Raw genomic sequence first — 23204 nt, 5'->3', positions numbered from 1 at the left:
ACAGCAGAGTTCAGCAGGAAAGGGTCCCTGGTGGCTGATTTTAAAGTGAACCCGAGGTGAGAGTGATATGGAGGTTGCCATATTTATTTCCTTTTAAGCAATACCAGTTGCCTGGCTGTCCTGCTGATCCTCCGCCTCTAATACTGTTAGCCATAGTCCCTGAACAAGCATGCAGCATATCAGGTGTTTCTGACATTATTGTCAGATCTGAAGGGATTAGCTGCATGCTTGTTTCTGGTGTTATTCAGACACTACTGCAGCCGAATAGACCAGCAGGGCTGCCAGGCAACTGGTATTGTTTAAAAGGAAATAAATATGGCCGCCTCCATATCACTTTCACCTCGAGCTCACTTTAATGTGGATACTGGAAGAGTTAGGAGGCAGGCCGGGCACTTACTCTCACAGATGGGGTCCCCACACCTTTTCTTGCTGGAGAGAATCTTCTGGCCGTGGAGCTGTGCGGTGAGGAGCACCATCAGAACAGCGATCCTGCCGATCATGGTGCAGCTGAGATCGGTGGTGTTCCCGGTCATGTGGGCCCCGCAGTTACTCCATGTCTGCTGCTCATCTGAGGACAGAGAGCAAGGCCGCGAGCAGAAGGCAGATTAATGTTTAACTAACCCGTCTAATCAGAGTCCTGAGTGCAGCGAGATCTGTCACAACACCATTGGGCCCATATAACAAGCAATGCACAGAGCAGACAGCTGACAGGGGGCAGCACACAGCAGCATTGCACCTTTCAGCAAATAAACAGCAGAAAATGTAGGCTTCACAGATTACAAGTTCACAGTGGGACGTTATAGTTGCGCGTTATAAACATTGATAACGCAGAATGGTGCACTGCAATGAAAAATCTATGCACTATTACAGTGCACCCGTTGTGTGGCTGGTGTTACGATGTTTGCACATGCACACTAATGTCTGTAGCAGGTGCAGACAGGACCGGTTCTGTCATGAAGCAAGGTGAAACACTTGCATCAGGTGCAGAGATTACAGGGGCGGCATGTTTGTACTGTGTTCAGGCCCGGTCCGCCCCTGACACCACCTGAGCGTCGTGCATCAGGCAGCGACCTTCCTGCCACTCATTTACCTTCTGTGTGGCGGACACCTTCTCCAGGACAATAACACTGAAGGGATGAGAGCGGTTGCCCTGGTAACAGCGCATATACAGAAAGTAAGTACTTCCTGTAATGCGCCACTATGAGAGATACTCTCCTCCCTTCAGTGCGGGGCTGCGGGTCGCTGCTGATTTGAGGTCTATTGTGGTAGTAGTGAGGGGTCTGGGACTATCCTGGAGGGGGCGCCGCTGCTCAGAAGGTAAATGAGCAATGGCCGGGGAGGAAGGGGGGGGGGGACAGGTTGGCTACCTATACTGGAGCCACCTACCTGGCTAACCTATACTGTGGGCAGCTATACTTGCTACCTATACTGTGGGCAACTATACTGGCTACCTGTACTAGTGGCACCTATACCTGGCTTCCTATACTGATGGCAACGATACCTGGCTACCTATACTGGGGGCACTGATACCTGGATACCTACAGTATGTATACACATGAATCTTTAATTTTAACATTTTTCGTGAAAGTAGTCCCTTAATGTGGGGTATTAAACTTCACAGGTGAAACTTTGCAGCTCTAGGCATACGTTTTCCCTCCAGTTTCTTACAGCCAGGGTCGGATTATCGACCAGGCAACAGAAGCACTTGCTTGGAGCCTGTCACAGTCTAAGGGGCACAAGGCAAGGTAGGCACGGCGTGACTACAGGCTTATTCATAGTGGAATGTTGCGTTGTAATACGACGTTAAAGTCACAACACAGCATTGCAATGCAACGTAAAAAAAAGTGGTAACGCACATGAACGCTGCATTACCGTCACATACAGTAGATACAGTGAAGCATACAGGCAATGAAAACTATGCTTCCCTGTACCTGGTAACGTGTGTGTTTAGAGGTAACATACTGCAGCAGTGAGTTACCATAACGCTACACGTTACCATGCAACCCTGAGGTCGCACTGTGAACGTCCCATACGATTAGCATTGCAGTGCAGTGAGCTGTGTTATAAGAGTTTATAACGCAGCTCCGCAACGTCCCGCTGTGAACGTAGCCTAAAAGTTATTAAAGAGAACATGTACTGAGTAAAAATATTTAAAATAAACACATGAATTAACTTCAAATGAACATTACATAGTTACCTTGCCATCAGTTCCTCTCAGAAGCTCACCATTTTCTTCTGACAATAATCCCTTCCAGTTCTGACAACATTTTGTCAGATCTGAAATATATCAGTTGCTGTCAGTAAAATATCAGTTGCTGTCAGTTATAGCTGAGAGGAAAACTGATGTAGCAGGTAATGTCCATGTTTCCCTATGGCTCAAGTGGGCGATGTTACAGTTTAACTGTGTGCTGACCAGAAAGCTGTTATGGGTAATGGCCATTTTCAAAATGGAGGACGGAAAATTCCATTGATCACAGTAGACAAACAGGACGCGGGAGAGGAGAAAGGCACTGAGGAGTAGACTACGTGGAAGGTAAGTATGACTTGTGTATGCTTATTTTGAATTTTCAGTTTTAAGCTGTTGCTTATCTTTTAGAGCAGAAAGGAAGTTCTGCATTAAAGAACAAGTGACACCCATGCTATCTTAGAAATAAAAAAAACACACATATATATATATATAAGTAGATAAATACTAGTTCTACTTACATAACAGATGTATTGTACTGTCCATATTATGATTCCTGTGAATTTAATAAAGGATAAAGCAGGGAATCATATTCCATCTTGGATACCTTTGACCTCCTGACATCATTTCCTCCCTCACTCTTTTTTCTCCTCTTGCTAATTGTGTATTCGATCGTTACCCGCCCTCCTCCCAGAGTCTTCAGACACTCCCACCGAGGTCTATACTAGGAAGTGCACTGTCTTATGTCATTAGAAGGAGGGGAAATAAAGGGAAGAGGAGGAATATATTATAGATAGAAAGACCCTCCCAGCATGCAACTGTTTGGCAATGGCAATTAAAGGGCCAGTGCTCCTAAGATATGTGATAACTCCAAACCATAACAGCTGAAAAGGTTTTAAAAGTTTTGAATGCAGGATTAGCATCTTTATCACTTAATACACTCTGACCAGTTGCTGTTGAAATTTGATTTTTATGGTGACAATAAAAAAATATCCTCCGCTTTAAGGAGGATATGAGGATCTATGAACTGTTGAAACAAGTATTCCCCATGTTCATTTTGCAACATTTTCTTAAACATTATTTTATGTATTGTTAATTTAAAATAATATACTATAGAATATATACGGAAAAAAAAATTGGCCAGCACACATCTGATTAGGCTTCAAGCACTGCAAAGGTTAAATTATCATCATTTAGCGGTCACAAACTGTAAACCACATCTGCCACCAGGTGGAGACAAAGTACTGCTTTTCCAGGAGTCAGAAAGATGATGATGCCAAAGAAAACAGCTGTTGTGAAACAAAAAAAGGAAGAAAAAAATGAATAAAGACAGTCAAAATAGCAAAACAGAGAAAGACTGCCAAGATCCAATCAAAACGATCAGTTCGGATAAGTTTTAATTGTTTTAAAGTTATGCAAACACAACATTCAAAATGTCAGAATGGCAGAAATGCAGGTAAATGCTAATAATTCTTAGATGGTGTTAATAGTATGCAAATGATATGTAAATGTATGCAGCTTTATTAACATCTCATTGATCATCCCTCCCCCTCTCCCCCACCATCTGTACATCCGGAATAGCTGTGACACGACCGGAGGCAAATCATTCCATGCAGCCAGCGGAGTGCAGAGAGGAGGTGTGTGCGAACTGTGAGCGCTGATGAACTATCCAATCACAGGGCTTGTTTGGGAAGGCAGTGAGGGGAGGGAACATCTGAGCTGAGGAAGGAGAAAGGTATAGGGTGTTCCTGGAACAAGATGAGGAGAAGCTTTCAGCCAACTGGTCTAAGCAATGTACACATTATATTATATGGACAGCGCTGCTGAAGGGACCACACAATATTAATTCAATTAAATAAGCACATAAAATAACACACAGATTATTTGTTCTGTTTTTAGTTTCAATTGAATTAAAGTGAACCCAAGATGAAAATAAACTAATGAGATAAACAATTGGATCTGTCCTCCTACTCCTAAAAACGACCTTTTTTTTAGATATTTCAAGGTTTTATTTTTGCATAAACATTTACAAATCAGATTTATCCACTTCACCACTGAGGGGTTTTACCCCTGGAGCACCAGAGCAATTTTCACCTTTTAGCTCTCCTTCCATTCATTCTTCTATAACTTTATCATTACTTATCGCAATGAAATGAACTATATCTTGTTTCTTTCGCCACAAATTCGGCTTTCTTTAGGTGGGACATTATGCCAACAATTATTTTATTCTAAATGTGTTTTAATGGGAAAATAGAAAAAAATGTGGGAAAAAAATCATTATTTTTCAGTTTTCGGCCATTATAGTTTTGAAATAATGCATGCTACTGTAATTAAAATCCATGAAATTTATTTGCCCGTTTGTCCTGGTTATTACACCATTTAAATGATGTCCCTATCACAATGTTTGGCCCCAATATTTTATTTAAAAATAAAGGTGAATTTTTTTCAGTTTTGCGTCCATCCCTAATTACAAGCCCATAGTTTATAAAGTAACAGTGTTGTACCCTCTTGACATAAATATTTAAAAAGTTTAGTCCCTAAGGTAACTATTTATGTTTTTTTTTTATTGTAATTTTTTTTCTTTTTATTACAAAAAAAAAAAAAAAATGGGGAGTGTGGGGGTTAATGAGTTAATTTATAATGTAAAAGAATGTATTTGTATATGAAAAATGTTTTTGACTGTAGTTTTACTTTTTGGCCACAAGATGGCCACAGTAATTTTTTGTAATTGCGACCTGTAAGCATAGGAAGTACGCTTACAGGAAGTTCAGTGAGGCTGGGAAACTTTGTTTTTTTCACAATGATCGCGCAACTTCTCATAGAAGCAGTTGATCATTGCTGGGGGGCTTAGATCAACGAACGGAACAGTTTTTCCCGTTCATTGATCTCCAGACGAGCGAGCGGCGGCATGCACGAGCGCGGGAGCGCGCGCACGAGCGAGCGGGAGTGCGGTCAGCGCTTGTATCTACGCTCCTGGTGGGGAAAGGATGATAAAAGGAGCGTAGATACACGCACCGCTGGTGGTAAAGTGGTTAATGTTTTATTGTCTCTGCAGTGTCTCCAGAGTCCTAGAGTGAAAATACATGAACTATTGAACTTTTTATCTTTCCCTTGCAGTCAGAAGCCCAGTTATCTGCTTAGGAGAGTGTTTTGTAGCTGTAATTTGTTATCAGTGAGCCCCGCAGGAGAAAAACTGTATTTCATAGCTGAATATCAACACTTTCGGGCAGGGAAAAAGAAAAGGAGCACAGAATAAGTGCCTGTGTTCTTGCCACTGTATATACACGTGTCTATCTCATCATGTCTCGTGTCCTCTCGGGTACACTTTAAATCTATCTGCGGCCTCTTCTCTTGCTGAGAAGTTCAGTGTCCCATTTGCCACCCGCCAGTGCAATTCGGGTGCAATTTAAAGGAACACTATCATGAAAACTGTAAAATGCAAAAAACATGTAACCACATACAAATAAGAAGTACATTTCTTTCAGAGTAAAATGAGCCATAAATTACTTTTCTCCTATGTTGCTGTCACTTACAGTAGATATTAGAAATCTGACATTACCGATAGGTTTTGGACTAGCCCATCTCTTCATGGGGGATTCTGAGGGTTTTCTTTATTTTTTTCAAAAGCACTTAGTGAATGGCAGTTGCTCCGTTCATCTGCCTAAAGTGTGCAGCGAGCAGGGAAGCTGGCCAGCATCTTTGTTTAAATTATTTTCAAGGAGTGTCTTTATAAAGAATAAAGGCCAGGCTGACAATCCCCTATGGAGAGTTGGGCGAGTCCAAAACCTGTCGGTAATGTCAGATTTCTATTACCTAAGGTAAGTGACAGCAACATAGGAGAAAAGTCATTTATGGCTCATTTTAATCCAAAAGGAAAATACTTCTTATTTGTATGTGTTTACATATATTTAAATTTGTGAAACTTTAGTGGTCTTTTAAATGCAGCCATATTGGTTGTAACGCCACACCTGCCAAGCACTGAGATGCGGGGGGGTTGCAGGGTGTCAGAGGACTGCAACATGCGGACACTCTCAGGTCTGACTCTATGGGGGAGGGGGGCACCTGTCCGGCGCTGATGCTGAGTATGAACAATCACCCGGCTGGTGCTCAAGAGCAGCTGACAGGTGGTAAATCCTCTGCCTGTCTGCAGCCCATATGAAAGAGGCCTGAGGCTATCTCACTGCCTTCGGCTGACTCTTCCCCAGTAGCTGCTCTCATGCCTAATGCAGGAGGATTAAGTGGGGCTCCCGGGGAAAGACTATTTCTTGGCAGCATGATGGGAGCTAATAGTGTCTCCCGGCACAGGGGGCATTCTGGGAGGAATCATCTGCAGCCAGCAGCTTCTCTATCCTCTACAGGCATTGCAGATTCACTACTCATATTATCTTTATACATTTTACTTTTTCTTAGTAATTGCATGTAAATATTTGTTGCTTTTAAAGGAACTCCGAGCTCACCCAAAAAAAGAAAGTTGTACTCACCTGGGGCTTTCTCCAGCCCAGTGCTGGTCGGGAGGTCCCACGCCGGCGTCCTGGCTCCTCTCCTAGGCCCCGCTCCGGAATGGCTGACAGGCCGCAGCCCGGGCGACACTCGGCATTAAAGCGCGCATGTGCAGTACTTTCATGCCGGCTGCCGTGATGACGCGAGGCGGCCGGCGTGTGACATAATCCGCGTCATACGCGGAAGCTGCAGCCCGACACTCTACCGAGTGTCGCCCGGGCTGCGGCCTGTCAGCCATTCCGGAGCGGGGACAACTTTCATTTTTTTTATGAGCTCGGAGTCACTTTAAAAGTGAAATACCCGATGCAGTGATTTGCTGAAGCTAATCTCCTTGCTCCTTTATTATTATTTATTGTATTTATAAAGCACCAACATATTAAGCAGCGGTGTGCAATACATATTAGGGATACATAGAGTGTAAACAAGGGGTGACAGAGAGAGGTAGCACACGGTTATACAACATAGCACAAGGTTATCCATGCAAACAGGAGGTCAGATACACAATCATGTGATTTTACAGAGACCCAGCAAATCAAGTCTGAAATAGTCCATGAGAAGGGTGACATAGCTGGAGTTGCAAGATCAAGAAGGACACACTAAGGGGGAGGGGAGGGGGGGAAGACCCTTATCTGACTGAACTCACTTTAACTACCTGCGGACCGACGCAGTGCGATTCTACGGCGGGCAGGGGGCGCTGCGGTTCAGACTGGACGTAAACTCTACGTCCCATTCACCGCGCGTCCCTGCCGTTCCCGCCGCTCTCGACGCTTTCTCCCCGCCCAAATTTGCTTGCCCTGCCACCTCTATGACGGCAGAGCACTGTGAGCCGGGCAGGAACAGTTTTCATCGGCTCCTGGCCCTGTCATTACTGTAAGCCGTTCCCGTTGGCTCACATGGAGTGACAGGGTCAGGAACCAATGACAGCGGCTCCTGACCGACGCACAGCGCTCTTCCGTCATAGAGACGGCAGAGAGAGCAGCCTGCGGTGGGGACAGAGCGGCGTGACCGGTGGGAGCGGCGGATTTTAGCGGCGATTCGTCGGGAAGCGGCAGTTTACTGTAGCAGCACCCACTGGTCCTTAAAGTGAACCAGAGACGAAGCACCCTCATGTATTTTACCTTATATATCAGTGGGAACATTAGAGAAAACACTTACCATGCTCTCTGTTTCATCCTCACTGCATAAAGTGTCTGTTACCAGCTGTGATAAGAATCCCAGACTGAGCATTCAGTCTGGCTTTGCAGGGAATAATTATAGCTGAGTCATTATAGCAGAGCCAAAAGGGGGCAGGCTTGGGCTTGAAAAGACACCAGAGAAGACAGACTCAGCTATAATCTTTCCATAGCAAAGCTAGACTGAGTGCTCAGTCGGGGATTCTTATCAGAGGTGATAACAGTCAGATTACACAGAGAACAATGAAACAAAGAGCAGATTAGGTGTTTACTGTCATGTTCCCACTGATTTATAAGGTAAAATACAAGAGGGTGCTTCATCTATGGTTCTCTTTAAGGGGGCAGAGGGTGCTGGTACTGAAGTGGTTAATCAATAAAATTTGCAGATGCCTTGAAACAGGCTTGAATGTCCGAATATCCTCATGACATCATCACTGCACTATCTTATCAGAAAAGCTATTGGGAAGTGGTGATGCTGCATTCTGTAGCAGAGGCTGCCATATTTTTTTCCTTTTAGGCTGCTTACACACTAAGACGTTACAGGCGCACGTTAGTGCAGCCTGTAATGCTCCCCCAACGCACAGCAATGTAACACAAGTGGGCTGTTCACACTGCCCACGTTGGGTTACATGTAACGCTGCACGTTCTGCCGAAAGTGCAGCATGCTACAGCGTTACAGCGGCTTAAGCCGCGTTAGACTGCTTGCACATGCTCAGTCAGGTTGGGGAGGAGCGGAGAGCGGCCAGGCACATGGCTAATTAATATTCATTGCACTCAGTGACGTACAGTGTTTACTTCCTGGTGCGGCCGCTCTGTGCGGCGATTGGCCGGCGGGACCACGTGATGCCGCATGCGTCCAAGAATACGCATCACGGACGCCAGAGTGAGCTGCACAACGCGGCTCACTCTGACGTCCACATCGAAGAGCACCAGGCCTTGCGTTAGGTGCACGTTATGCGACCTTAACGTAGCACCTAACGCAACGTCTTGGTGTGTAACTAGCCTTAAAGAGACTCTGAAGTCTCATTAAAATCAAGTTTTCATATTAAAAATGTCTTTAACATGATTGCCCTAACTAAAACGCTGCATCCCCTCGGCTGAAATGTAACTAAATCCCCCAAACTCCCCGGGGCACACTATGGGGAGCTCTTCCTGTAGAGGCAGAGCTTTCAGCTGCAGCTCTGCCTCACCACGCTTCTATCAGTGCATATCTCCGCCTCTCCCCACCCCTCTCAGTCTTCCTTCAGTGAAAGGGGGCGGGGAAGAGGCGGAGATACGCGCTGATAGACTCGCATGGAGGCAGAGCTGCAGCTGAAAGCTCTGCCTCTCACGGAAGCGCACAGGGCAGCAAACTTCACGACCAAGAAAGTCGTGGATTTTCCGAGGGGGAGTTTGGGGGGATTTAGTTAGATTTGAGCTGCAGGGATGCGGCGTTTTACTTAGGGCAATCATGTTAAAGACATTTTTTATATAAAAACTTGATTTTAATGAGACTTCAGAGTCTCTTTAAAGGACAACTGTAGTGAGAGGTATATGGAGGCTGCAATATCGATTTCCTTTTAAGTAATACCAGTTGCCTGGCAGCCCTGATCTATTTGCCTGCAGTGATGTCTGAATCACACCAGAAACAAGCATGCAGCTAATCTTGTCAGATCTGACAATAATGTCAGAAACACCTGATCTGCTACATGCTTGTTTAGGGGCTATGGCTAAAAGTATTAGAGACAGAGGTTCAGCAGGGCTGCCAGGCAACTGGTATTGCTTAAAAGGAAATAAATATGGCAGCCTCCATATACCTCCCACTACAGTTCTCCTTTAAACAATACTAGTTGCCTGGCTATCCTGCTGATCCTCTGCCTCAAATACTTTCAGCCATAACCCCTGAACAAGCATGCAGCAGATCAGGTGTTTCTGACATTATTGTCAGATCTGACAAGATTAGCTGCATGCTTGTTTCTGGTGTGATTCAGACACTACTGCAGCCAAATAGAGCAGCAGGGCTGCCAGGCAACTGGTATTGTTTACAAGGAAATAAATATGGCAGCTTCCATATCACTCTCACTTCAATTGTCCTTTAACTGCTAACACTCAGCGAACAACACTGAATCCCATTGGCTGTTTGTAGTCTTCTTGCTCACAACAGAAAAAATAACATTATAATAAAAAAATGTTCTAACTTGGGACGTCATATGAAGCCATATTTATTTTCCAGCAACATCTGTAGGAAAATACAAGAGATAATTAACGACCTCTTTATTTAACTTGACAGAGGAACTTTAACAAGGATTAAACTTCATCCCAATCAGTAGCTGATACCCCCTTTCCCACCAGAAATCTTTACCTTTTCTTGTATAGATCATCAGGGAGGTCTGTATGGCTGATATTGTGGTGAAACCCCTCCCACCGTGTGATGTCATTACCATGGTCCTGACAGTTTGCTATATGTGAACCTTGTTGCATTGTGGGAAGTAACAGCTGTTTCTAACTTCCAAGCAAGCAGCATCTCCCTCTGTACATAGAACTCTCTGTAACGAACATTCCGTACAGATCACCTGGCAGAACTAAAGAGGTCACCACCATGTGATAAATTTCAGAATGTAAATCAGGGAGAGGAAAGATTTTACAATGGGCAAACACTGACTAAATAATCTATAAATGAATATTGTAAAAAAAAAAAAAAAAAAAAAAGCAATTGTATTTATTTCGTTATTTTCACTACAGTTCCTCTTTAAATATAAGTAGATGTGAGGTGTCTTTTTTTCACCCTTTACTGTTCCTTTTAAAATAAGCAGAAAAACATCAGAAAAGATAAGATACATTTTTCTTTAAATAAATAACAAGTCCTCTGTTTTAGCACTGTTGGTTAAAGTGTCTCTGAAAAGTTAATAAAAGACTTGATGACAGGCAAGAGCGATGCATTGAGCTGATATTTATTTGTGGTTATAACAGGAGTTGAATGAATAAGAGGTGTTGGGAAGGGTAACAGTAAAAAAGGGCGCAGGAGGCTAGTGGACAAATCGGGCGCCGCCATTCACTCCCATAATAAATATCGTTTAATGGGCGCCCGATAGGAAAAAAGGGCGCCGGAGAAAAATAACGTTTTAAAAGCGGCGCCCGGAGACTTAATGTTTTATTACTGCTTCTCATGATTACACATTATTTAATGATTTATACATTTTTTAATATTATTTTTAAACGAAAAACAGTACAATATTTTTTCAAACATTATTTTTAAACGAAAAACAGTACAACATTTTTTTTACATTATTTTTAAACGAAAAAACCGCACAATATGTTTTTGAAACTTTATTAATGCTTATATCACAGGGGGGTCTTAGGTTTAGGCACCAACAGGGGGGTCTTAGGTTTAGGCACCAACAGGGGGGTCTTAGGTTTAGGCACCAACCTAAAAGTTGGTCTTAGGTTTAGGCACCGACAGGGGGGTCTTAGGTTTAGGCACCAACAGGGGGGTCTTAGGTTTAGGCACCAACAGGGGAGTCTAGGGGTTAGGGGTAGGTACAGGGAGGGTTACTTAGGCACCAACAGGGGGGGTCTTAGGTTTAGGCATCGACAGGGGGCTCTAGGGGTTAGGGGTAGGTACAGGGAGGGTTACTTAGTAATTTTTTTTTTTAAACGTTATTATACGTTTCACTATTTAAACGAAAGATTAACGTTTTTACAATTGCCGATTTAATGCACACTATTTAATGATTTGTAACTTTATAAAACATTAATTTTAAACGAAATACAGTACAATACATTTTAAACGTTATCCATGCTTATCGTTTAAAACCCCGCGCCCTTTTTTCCCAGCGCCCCTTTTTAACGTACGTGTTGGGAAGGCGTACTTACAAAAAGGGCGCGGGGTGTAAACGCTAATTAACAATTAATCATTAATAGCGTTTATAAAAATAGTGTGCTATATTTCGTTTACAAATAATGTTTGACAAATTTATAAATCATTAAATAATGTTTATGAAATCGGCAATTGTGAAAACTTCAATCTTCCCTGTTTCAAAAGTGAAACTTAGAATTACGTTTATTAAAATAACGATAATATATGATTAATTGTTATAATTGTATATTATTGTGAATAACCTTCATTTATGGTTTGTTCTTATAATAAAATCTGAAAATATTCTTTATAACGATGATATAAATATAACTACGTTCGTAATAAGTGTTGTAAAACAGTAGTAATTATTACTAAAATTGTAGTAAAACTATACCTAAGCCTACTCTCACACAGAACCCTCCTGTACCTATCCCTGACCCCTAGACCCCCCTGGTGGTGCCTAAACCTAAGACCCCTCTGGTGGTGCCTAAACCTAAGACCCCCCTGGTGGTGCCTAAACCTAAGACCCCCCTGTTGGTGCCTAAACCTAAGACCCCCCTGGTGGTGCCTAAACCTAAGACCCCCCTGGTGGTGCCTAAACCTAAGACTCCCCTGGTGGTGCCTAAACCTAAGACCCCCCTGTTGGTGCCTAAACCTAAGACCCCCCTGGTGGTGCCTAAACCTAAGACCCCCCTGGTGGTGCCTAAACCTAAGACCCCCCTGGTGGTGCCTAAACCTAAGACCCCCCTGGTGGTGCCTAAACCTAAGACCCCCCTGTTGGTGCCTAAACCTAAGACTCCCCTGGTGGTGCCTAAACCTAAGACCCCCCTGGTGGTGCCTAAACCTTAGACTCCCCTGGTGTTGCCTAACCCTAAGACCCCCCTGGTGGTGCCTAAACCTAAGACCCCCCTGGTGGTGCCTAAACCTAAGACTCCCCTGGTGGTGCCTAAACCTAAGACCCCCCTGGTGATGCCTAAACCTAAGACCCCCCTGGTGATGCCTAACCCTAACCACCCCCCTGTTGGTGCCTAAACCTAAGACTCCCCTGGTGGTGCCTAAACCTAACCACCCCCCTGGTGATGCCTAAACCTAAGACCCCCCTGGTGATGCCTAACCCTAACCACCCCCCTGTTGGTGCCTAAACCTAAGACTCCCCTGGTGGTGCCTAAACCTAACCACCCCCCTGGTGATGCCTAAACCTAAGACCCCCCTGCTGGTGCCTAAACCTAAGACCCCCCTGGTGGTGCCTAAACCTAAGACCCCCCTGGTGGTGCCTAAACCTAAGACCCCCCTGGTGGTGCCTAAACGTAAGACTCCCCTGGTGGTGCCTAAACCTAAGACCCCCCTGTTGGTGCCTAAACCTAAGACTCCCCTGGTGGTGACTAAACCTAAGACCCCCCTGGTGGTGCCTAACCCTAACCACCCCCCTAAGTCATCGCTTTATTATGTGGATAATAATGTTTCACAAATTGTGACTCCAAAAAATATATTGCAATTTACGTTACGTACTGATCGCTTTATTTTGTGAATATTAATGTTTTACAAACAGTAAGGGATAAAACTTTAAATAATGTTTTAATTAGTTAAATAAGATAAATATGTTTAGTATTTTTATAAACGTTATTCGGCACTGGTGCATTTTATAAACGTAAATCACCACAAGCTCAGTTATAAATCATTAAACATCTCCGGGCGCCGTTTGTAAACTTTATTTAGCTCCGGCGCCCTTTTTTCCTGCTCGGCGCCTATTAAACGTTATTTATTATGGGAGTGAATGGCGGCGCCCTTTTTGTCCACTAGCGGCCTGCGCTCTTTTTTCCCAGCTCCGTTGAGAAGAATGATTCAGGTATTTACCAAAGAGAAGCTCACATGAAAGCCGACCTTGGCATGTGAGAGGCCTCATCACACAAAACGGTTTTGTAAATTTTAGTCGATAACTAAAGCACTTCATGTGTAACGTTCACTCACAAATCTGGTTCTGTTATGTTTGTTTGACAGCAGCTCTGTTCCCTAGAAATTCACATCTTTCTGCAGAGCCTTTCTGTGAGTCTCTGTAAAGTCAACAGCACTTTAGGAAATGCTTGACCCTGTTGTGCCCCTGTAACCTGGCACCCTCTGCAAATCCCTGCAATGGCCCCCAATACGCTGCACACTTTCACAATTCCGTGCCTGGCTTACGGATCTGCACACAAGACTCACCTGGCATACATTTCACATCTCGACCATAAATACATGCCTCTCCGATCCTACAACGATGTTCACTTGGCCGCCCTGCTCATCTCCCACTCCCGTGTGTGATTGCAGGACTTTTCTAAAACTGCCCCTACTCTCTGGAACTCCCTTTCACCACCCATCAGGCTCTCCCCCTCCTTCAAAACCTCCAAACAAGCCCTCAAAATGTACCCCTTCAAGATGACCTACACCCACAACCATAGTTGGCTGGCATGCTTTAAACTTTACCTGTGTAACAAACGTGGGAGAGGCAGCCGCGGTGAACAGCGCTACCACCGCAGCTGCCTCCAGCTCCCTGTCTAGCAATGTATCCGTGCCTCAGGCGTCTAGCACGCCGAGGACGGGTCTGTCACTCAGTTGCACATAGGATTGCTTTGTTGTGTGCGCGCGCGCACAGACAGGACCTTTATGCGGGGAGGAGGCGCGTCAGCTGACCGGCCGGTCGGCTGACGTCAGAGGAGACGCTCGCCGCTCCTCATTGGCTGATAGGAGGGGGCGTGCCGGAGGGGGTCTCCTCTGCTACTTAAGCCTAGCTGAATCACTCGCAACTTGTCTGCTGTTGCGAATACTCTGTGTTAGCGCTCGGACCCTTAGATAGTTCCGGTGTGCTTTGATCCGGGAGGAAACCGGGGATTTCACACAAGATAGGAATTGTTTGATAGCCTTAAAGATTTACATTACTGTGTTATTATCTGTGCATGACTCTGGCTCGTTCTGACTACTCTTCTGCTCAGTGATTCTGTACCTCTGCCCATCTGATCTTGCTGCCTACCCTGCCTGATTATACCTTCCTGTCTCTGCCTCCTGATTTTGTACTGCATCTGTCTGTCTGTTGCCGAACCCGATCTGTCTGACCACTCTACTCTCACCAGAGGGCCCTTGACTCTGGTGAGGAGCGCCTGTCGGAAAAAAGGTAGTTTTGAAGAAGCGCTTAAAGTAGACCTGAACTCAGAACTTCCTCTCTGCTGTAAAAGATAACAAACAGCATGCTAACTTTTAAAGAAAAACATTTCTTTGTTACATCTGATATAAATCCTGCAATAAATCTGCAGTGTGTCTACATCCTGCTTTCATGGAAGCAGACATATTGTTACATCCTGTATTTGCCAATTAGCTCTCTGCCATGGCAGCCAGCTTACACAGCAGCCAGATAAAATTACAGCTGGTGATTTGTCACAAATAAGGGGGAATTATAAAGGCTAAATTCTCTAAATACAGACAGGGTGCATTTCTCTATGCTTTCCTTCTGTCCTGTGCAAGAGTTCAGGTCCACTTTAAAGGTTTCAAAGGTCTGGGAGTGACTGATGTGTTTTGGAAAGAGAATCCAGAGTAGGGGTGTGGCTTGTGAGAAATCTTGTATATGTGAATGCAAGGAGTTGATTTTAGAAGAGGACAGGAGGAGGTTGTGTGCAGAGCAGTTACGGTGATATATGTAAGACTAGCTTTTATTATAATTTTTATTAATATCATTATTTCCTCTGGCTATGTAAACATGTCAAACTTATGTCCAATCGGACCTGACCTTAAACGTACTTGGAAGTGACAAAAATCCAGTCACCCTCAATCACCTATCATTAGTTATATGATCTAAGGTGACTGAGTAGTATTGAAAGTGCTGATACCATGAGTGGCCTAATAAAATGAGTAGAGATGTGGTCAATGGTAAAAGACCACATAGACAAAATCTGCCAAACAATGGTCAGCAATGCGTACTCCGTATTCTGGGAGGTCTTTGCTGATCCCCCCTGTAGTCTGGTTCGCACTGTCAGATATGCAAAGCCAGGCACAGGGTGTAGCTATTCCCAATACGTACGGGGCACACCATGAAAAAGTACAATTTTTGTTGGCAGGGTATGAGGACAATATAAAACATGGCAGGATTCCACTAGCGTATTGGTGGTCTGCAGTATTATAAGCCTACATAGTAGTAATGCCAACACCCTTCACAGAAGGTAATAGATATGCTGGGGAAAGGTACAGGAGTGCAATATATTATACAGTGTTGGTGCAATTCGACTAGTGCTAGTTTCACTCCATAAGTGGAGCTTCGTCAGGAAAAGTGCACATAAGGTATGAAAAATAATAAACAGCCCCCCACCATAACAACCCACATCAACAATTGGTCTCACCTGTGCGGTACACGCCCCCCTCAGGTATGTCCCATGCTCATTCCCTGGATCAATAGGGAGATAAATGGTCCCCCATATGTGTGAATAAAAGCCACTGCATGCTGTATGCACGCAGTGTAGACTTTCATCATCAGGATAGACGCCACAGCGGCTGGGCGGATGGGGGAAGTGACGTCACTCATAGCCCCACCTCATCCGTATAGTATTGGGCCTTCCGATTCGTCGCGCTTCCCTGCTGGTCGCCATGACAACGCGTATACAATACACGGCGCCAGCTAGTCAAGGGGAGGCGGCGAGAGTAGTGGTACGCCTAGTTGTAGGCGTCATAGCAACAGGGGCGTGCTGGAGTTGCCATAGTAATAGGCAAACAAACAGCCAGCGTATGTCACTGACAACCACCACACTCGGCTCCATCAATATATGAACTTCTCCATTGGATCGGCGCTGCTATATATGAAGCTATAGACATAAATACCTATGCATATACAGCGCATGGGTATACAGGGACACACGTTATATAATTATACAACCCCTTGCCATTACGCTAGGTGAACAGAATAATGTAGGGATCCGAAGTTGGGGAGAAACAGGAAGGAGACCAGGGGATGGGGACAATGTTATAAGCGCATAAATATATACATACAAATGTATGAAATGCCCCATGGAGGGGGGACTGATTGCACAATAGGAACATAAAGGACCTCTACTGGTGGGCCCTAAACCTAAAGAAACAAGACATGCAGGGCCGGGCCGAGGCATAGGCTGGAGAGGCTCCAGCCTCAGGGCGCAGTGTAGGAGCGGGCGCAGAATTCATTCAGCTGTCATTTCTAATTGTGTTTGAAGCAGAAAGAAATAAGTAAAGGGGATACATGGCAGTGACTGCAAGCCAGATAACTAGATATCAAGGTGTTGGGGAGGTTGTGGGCCCTGTGGCGCCTCTTAGTCTAATAGCAATCAGTGTGTGATGGCTGGGGTGGGAGGGATGGGGGGGGCGCACTTTGGTGTCTCAGCCTTGGGTGCTGGAGGACCTTGTCCCGGCTCTGAAGACATGCATATGGACCTGGGAAGATGGTGAGCCATAGAACTGTTAATGCATGTCAAAAAATGAGGAAGATCACTGGAGTGGAATAAAGTACATTTTACACATAAAGTATGACCGCATACATACTTCTGTACAAAGGGGATTCTATCATTATATCACAGAAAACTGGCAACTGCAAAGTCCTCATTTAGACCATGCGGCGCCAAAGTGTCCAACCTAAAAATCCAGCCTGCCTCAAGTTGGTGCAGTTTTTTGTCCAAATTGCCACCTCTCATACCCAATTTCCACTGCTGAATACCCCAGAACCTAATCTCAAAAGGTTTGCATGCGTGGACTGTGTTCATGTGTCTGGCCACTGATGTGTCATTTTTATGCTTTATGTCCCCAATATGTTCGAGGACTCGTTGTTTCAGTGGCCTAGTAGTTAATCCCACATACAACATGTCACATCTACATTTACAAGCATAAGCTACCCCCGGGGTATTGCAGTTGATAAAGGATCTGATGGAAAAAGTTCTATCGGTGTGCTGAGAGGAGAATGTGGCTGTTCTTTCCATAAAAGGACAGGCCTTGCAGTGGCCACATTTGTATGAGCCATTTGGCTTCGGTGGTAGCCAGGTCAATCTGGGTGATTGTTCCTCCCTGAACATACTATGGACCAGGATGTCCCGCAAGTTTTTAGTACGTCGCTATGTAATGGCCGGTTTTGTGGACAGATGTTTTGACAAGTCCTTGTCCTGATGGAGGATTGGCCAATATCTCTCAAAAATCCCCAAAATTTGGTGGAACTGTTTAGAAAAGGAGCCTATCAATCTGGGCATAGGTCGGGTAGGTGTATTTCTTATCTTGTTTATTAGGGTGTTGACTTGTGGTTTCTCTTTGGCTCTTCTGTACCCTTTCTCAATGACATATTCGGGGAAGCCTCTTTGTGCAAATCTGTCCCTTAACAACCTACATTCACCTTCAAATTTTTCTTCCGTAGAGCAATTCCTGCGAGCCCGCAGGAACTGGCCGGTAGGAATGCCTGTTTTTAAGGATTTGGGGTGTGCGCTCTCCCAATGCAGCAAAGAATTTGTTGCAGTTGGTTTACGGTAAATTTCAGTTTACAAACACCCATTTTCATCCTTATGAATCAACAAATCAAGGAAAGTGATGTACTCTTCTTGGATGTCATAGGTGAAACGCATCCCTACTTGATTATGGTTCAGAATGTTGACAAAGTCCACAAAGAGGTCCCTGGGGCCGTCCCACAATATCAGCACGTCGTCAATGAAACGACCCCAAAAGACCACATGTGCAGCAAAAAAGGACAAATCCTCACTCAATACCACCGTGTCCTCCCACCAGCCCAGGAAGAGATTTGCATATGATGGCGCACAGGCCGTGCCCATGGCACTTCCCCTGAGCTGGTGGTAGCAGTGATCCCCAAACATAAACACGTTATGGCACAGGATAAATTCCAGGGCTTTCAGCAAAAAATCAGTGTGAGCTGATAAATGGGTACCCCTGGCGTTCAGAAAATATTTAACAGCCTGGATGCCCAAATCGTGCCTGATGTTGCTGTATAATGATTCTACATCCAAGCTGGCCAGGAGTACCCCCTCAGAGACCGTTAGGTCCTGAAGTCTACACAGGACGTCTTTCGTATCTTTTAAATATGATGGCAAAGATTCGACAAACGGTCTTAGGAACATATCAATATATTGACTAAGCTGGTCTGTAAGGTTATCACTTCCAGAGACAATCAGCCTACCAGGTGGGTCGACTGTACACTTGTGAATTTTAGGTAGGGAATAAAAAACTGACATTATTGGATGATCAACAGATTTGATGAGTATGTCATAGTCAGATTTCTCCAGGGCACCACTCGTAACACCCTCCTTTAGAAGGGTTTCCAACTCAATTGTATATTGTTTAAGGGGATTGGATCTCAGTCGTCTGTATTGTGTGGTGTCATTTAAGATGTCTGTGCACATCTTCACATAATCCGTTGTATTCATAACCACCACATTACCCCCCTTATCAGCAGGTTCAATTGTTATATCTTTATTATTACCAAGTGTTTCAATTGCCCTTCTTTCCTCTCGAGTTACATTTTCATTATCGTGATTGTTCCATCTATAGACCCGTTTTTCCAGGTCCTTCAAATCTCTCACCACCATATTCACGAAAGTTTGTATATGGGTGTACTGTGTAATTGATGGACAGAAGGTACTCTGTCCCTTCATTTGGCTTTTGGGGGCCAGGGGGGGGGGGGGGCAGATTCACTCTCTTGTAATAGATCAAATAAGGATTCAAGGGCTTCTCTCTCCTGCCTCCCCAATCTCCTCTCCCTGCCTTCTTTTGATTCGGACATTTTGATTAAAGCCAGTTTTCTGGCAAAGAGGTGGACGTCCTTTGTCCACTCAAAGGCAGAAAAGTTGGTGGTTGGAACAAAGGATAACCCTTTTTGTAGAACCCCGATTTGTATCTCTGTAAGTGAAATGTCAGAGATATTCACAACCCTCAATGTCCGATTCTGTATTTGTTGTACAGACGGATCGTTGTCTACTACCACTGATGGCTGTATTTTCCCCGTCTCTTGCCCGTGTAGCCCCAGTCTCCCCGATTTCTCAAGTGATGAGTCTGTTTTGGGGTGGCTTCCTGTGACCCCTTGACCTGTGTGTCTGGGGTCTGTGCTAAAAAAAAAACCTTTCGCACGAGGTTTTGAGGGTGCTCTGGGGTAATGGCAAGGGGTTGTATAATTATATAACGTGTATCCCTGTATACCCATGCACTGTATATGCATAGGTATTTATGTCTATAGCTTCATATATAGCAGCGCCGATCCAATGGAGAAGTTCATATATTGATGGAGCCGAGTGTGGTGGTTGTCAGTGACATACGCTGTCTGTTTGTTTGCCTATTACTATGGCAACTCCAGCACGCCCCTGTTGCTATGACGCCTACAACTAGGCGTACCACTACTCTCGCCGCCTCCCCTTGACTAGCTGGCGCCGTGTATTGTATACGCGTTGTCATGGCGACCAGCACAGAAGCGCAACGAATCGGAAGGCCCAATACTATACGGATGAGGTGGGGCTATGAGTGACGTCACTTCCCCCATCCGCCCAGCCGCTGTGGCGTCTATCCTGATGATGAAAGTCTACACTGCGTGCATACAGCATGCAGTGGCTTTTATTCACACATATGGGGGACCATTTATCTCCCTATTGATCCAGGGAATGAGCATGGGACATACCTGAAGGGGGCGTGTACCGCACAGGTGAGACCAATTGTTGCTGTGGGTTGTTATGGTGGGGGGCTGTTTATTATTTTTCATACCTTATGTGCACTTTTCCTGACGAAGCTCCACTTATGGAGTGAAACTAGCACTAGTCGAATTGCACCAACACTGTATAATATATTGCACTCCTGTACCTTTCCCCAGCATATCTATTACCTTCTGTGAAGGGTGTTGGCATTACTACTATGTAGGCTTATAATACTGCAGACCACCAATACGCTAGTGGAATCCTGCCATGTTTTATATTGTCCTCATACCCTGCCAACAAAAATTGTACTTTTTCATGGTGTGCCCCGTACGTATTGGGAATAGCTACACCCTGTGCCTGGCTTTGCATATCTGACAGTGCGAACCAGACTACAGGGGGATCAGCAAAGACCTCCCAGAATACGGAGTACGCATTGCTGACCATTGTTTGGCAGATTTTGTCTATGTGGTCTTTTACCATTGACCACATCTCTACTAATTTTATTAGGCCACTCATGGTATCAGCACTTTCAATGCTACTCAGTCACCTTAGATCATATAACTAATGATAGGTGATTGAGGGTGACTGGATTTTTGTCACTTCCAAGTACGTTTAAGGTCAGGTCCGATTGGACATAAGTTTGAGATTATATTTACCTGTACTCACTACTCGGTTTAGTGTGTATTGTACTATGTAAACATGTAGCATTTAATGTAACATAACGTGGTGTTTTCCGGTTACACTTCCCTTGCGTGTTCGGTATGATGACTCCGCGATGATGTGCGCTCACCATGCATAATCCCGTCTCAACACTGTAATTTCATTTAATTGTCAAATTGAGGACAAGCACATACACCTTGCCATAGCTGCTGGGCAAACTCTTCATGCTTGTAATACACAGAAGAGCCTAGTGAGCTGTATTGTAACGCTAAGCTGCTTATTCAGGAAGACAGGCGGAGTCTATGCACGTCACATACAGCTAGAAAAGGGTTTTATTAGTCTAGAGAGGCTCTGGAAGCATTGTTATTATTATTATTGTTTGTATTATTATTATTATTATTATCTCTATATATATAAAATCGTGTGTGTGTGCAGGGGCGTCTCTGGCCATTTTGTCACTCCAGGCACCCCCCCCCCCCGTGATTGCCCCCAGTCCCATACCCCGCACCCCTCATGGTGAACACCACTCCTGTGGTGAACCCCACCCCCAAGACCCCCGAAAATCATAATGCAGCAGCGTTTCACCAGAAAATGTACTTATTGCGGCATGGGTTCACCAGAAAATAGTTGTTATGCAGCAGAGCGTTTCACCATAAAATATACTTATTGCGGCATGCACTCACACACACCACACACAGTACACACACACACACTATACACACACACACACAGTGTACACACACACACACACACAGTACACACACTGCACACAACATACACACTATACACAGTACACACACACTAGACATGCACAGCACAGTACACACACTATACACACACACACACACACACACAGTACACACACTGCACACAACATACACACACACACACACACACAGTACACACACTGCACACAACATACACACTATACACAGTACACACACACACACTTTAGACACGCACAGCACAGTACACACACACACACACACACACACACAGTACACACACTGCACACAACATACACACACACACACAGTACACACACAGTACACACACACACACACACACACACACACACACACACACACAGTACACACACACACACTTTAGACACACACAGCACAGTACACACACACACACACACACACAGTACACACACTGCACACAACACACACACACACACACACACACACACACACACACACACACACACACACACAGAGCACACTGTACACAGCACACAGTAGACATACACTATACACATACAGAGATAGGAGGAGTGGAGTGAGACTGAGAATAGCCTGAGATGGAGCAGTTTATCTGTATTGCAGTCCCACATTACACAGAGACTAGTTGCTGGTAATAGGACTGCTGTCCCTGCCAATCTCTTACACAAGTCAGCAAGCAGCCCTCCTGGAGTCTAGGGACTGTCAAAACTTTTCAACCTGTTTAAGACCTTATCTGCACATGCAGTCATTATAACAATGGAGAGAGACCAGACAGATTTTTTCCCACTGACCCTCCAGACGAGTTCTACATCATGCTGTGTATATTTACCAGCTAGCCTGCCCTCTAATTGCACTTTTATCAGCTAGCCTAGTATTTTACATTGCCTTACATCAACAAACCTGAATACAGCAGACACAGGACCAACCCTAAATCATTGAATGAAAGGCGGCCTGGGGGGAAGTCAATGCCTGGCTGCTACACAGTCTCTACATCCACGCAGTTAGCAGTAGCAGAGAGAGAGGGACTGAAATCTCAGGAGTTGGACTCAGGAGCTGATGATGCTGTACTCCTCGGATCCCTGACTAGGATGAGTGCCTTCTCTCACTGACTCATTCATTACTGTGGTTCTTTGAATCATTGAGCTGAAGTCCAGTCAGCCCTGCTGCTGCTGTGTAAACTGACACCTGAGTCAGCTGAGAGGCATTTCTTCTCTCACTACTCAGTGCAGAAGCGCCCTTGCCTCTTCCTGTCGCCTTAGGCGAAAATTTATAGCTGCCTAATGGCTCGGGTGTGTGTGTGTGTGTGTGTGTGTGTGTGTGTGTGTGTGTGTGTGTGTGTGTGTGTGTGTGTGTGTGTGTGTGTGTGTGTGTGTGTGTGTGTGTGTGTGTGTGTGTGTGTGTGTGTGTGTGTGTGTGTGTGTGTGTGTGTGTGTGTGTGTGTGTGTGTGTGTGTGTGTGTGTGTGTGT

At 44.8% G+C, this 23204-nt stretch overlaps 2 protein-coding genes across 10 annotated transcripts in view; one reads left to right on the top strand and one right to left on the bottom strand.

Moving 5' to 3' along the window:
* The window catches only part of MIA2 (MIA SH3 domain ER export factor 2), a 92998-nt gene extending 92407 nt beyond the window's left edge, over positions 1-591 (bottom strand). The window contains exon 1 of one of the 2 annotated variants that reach the window (XM_068254750.1): positions 398-591. In XM_068254750.1, coding sequence (XP_068110851.1) covers positions 398-533 — 136 coding nt within the window. In that variant the 5' untranslated portion in view covers positions 534-591. The remainder of the gene's footprint in view (positions 1-397) is intronic. The other variant, XM_068254751.1, reaches the window with a different exon arrangement.
* Positions 1-23204, top strand: part of LOC137533369 (tyrosinase-like) — a 127425-nt gene that overhangs the window by 34721 nt on the left and 69500 nt on the right. The window contains exon 4 of one of the 8 annotated variants that reach the window (XM_068254753.1): positions 3767-3822. The exons of the other annotated variants lie outside the window; for them this stretch is intronic. The gene's annotated coding sequence lies outside the window, so the exon portion shown is untranslated. The remainder of the gene's footprint in view (positions 1-3766; positions 3823-23204) is intronic. 8 annotated transcript variants of the gene reach the window in all.

The sequence above is a fragment of the Hyperolius riggenbachi genome, chromosome 9 (genome assembly GCF_040937935.1).
Source record: "Hyperolius riggenbachi isolate aHypRig1 chromosome 9, aHypRig1.pri, whole genome shotgun sequence".
In the NCBI taxonomy this organism is placed as follows: domain Eukaryota; kingdom Metazoa; phylum Chordata; class Amphibia; order Anura; family Hyperoliidae; genus Hyperolius; species Hyperolius riggenbachi.
This window is presented reverse-complemented; position numbering and strand designations above follow the sequence as displayed.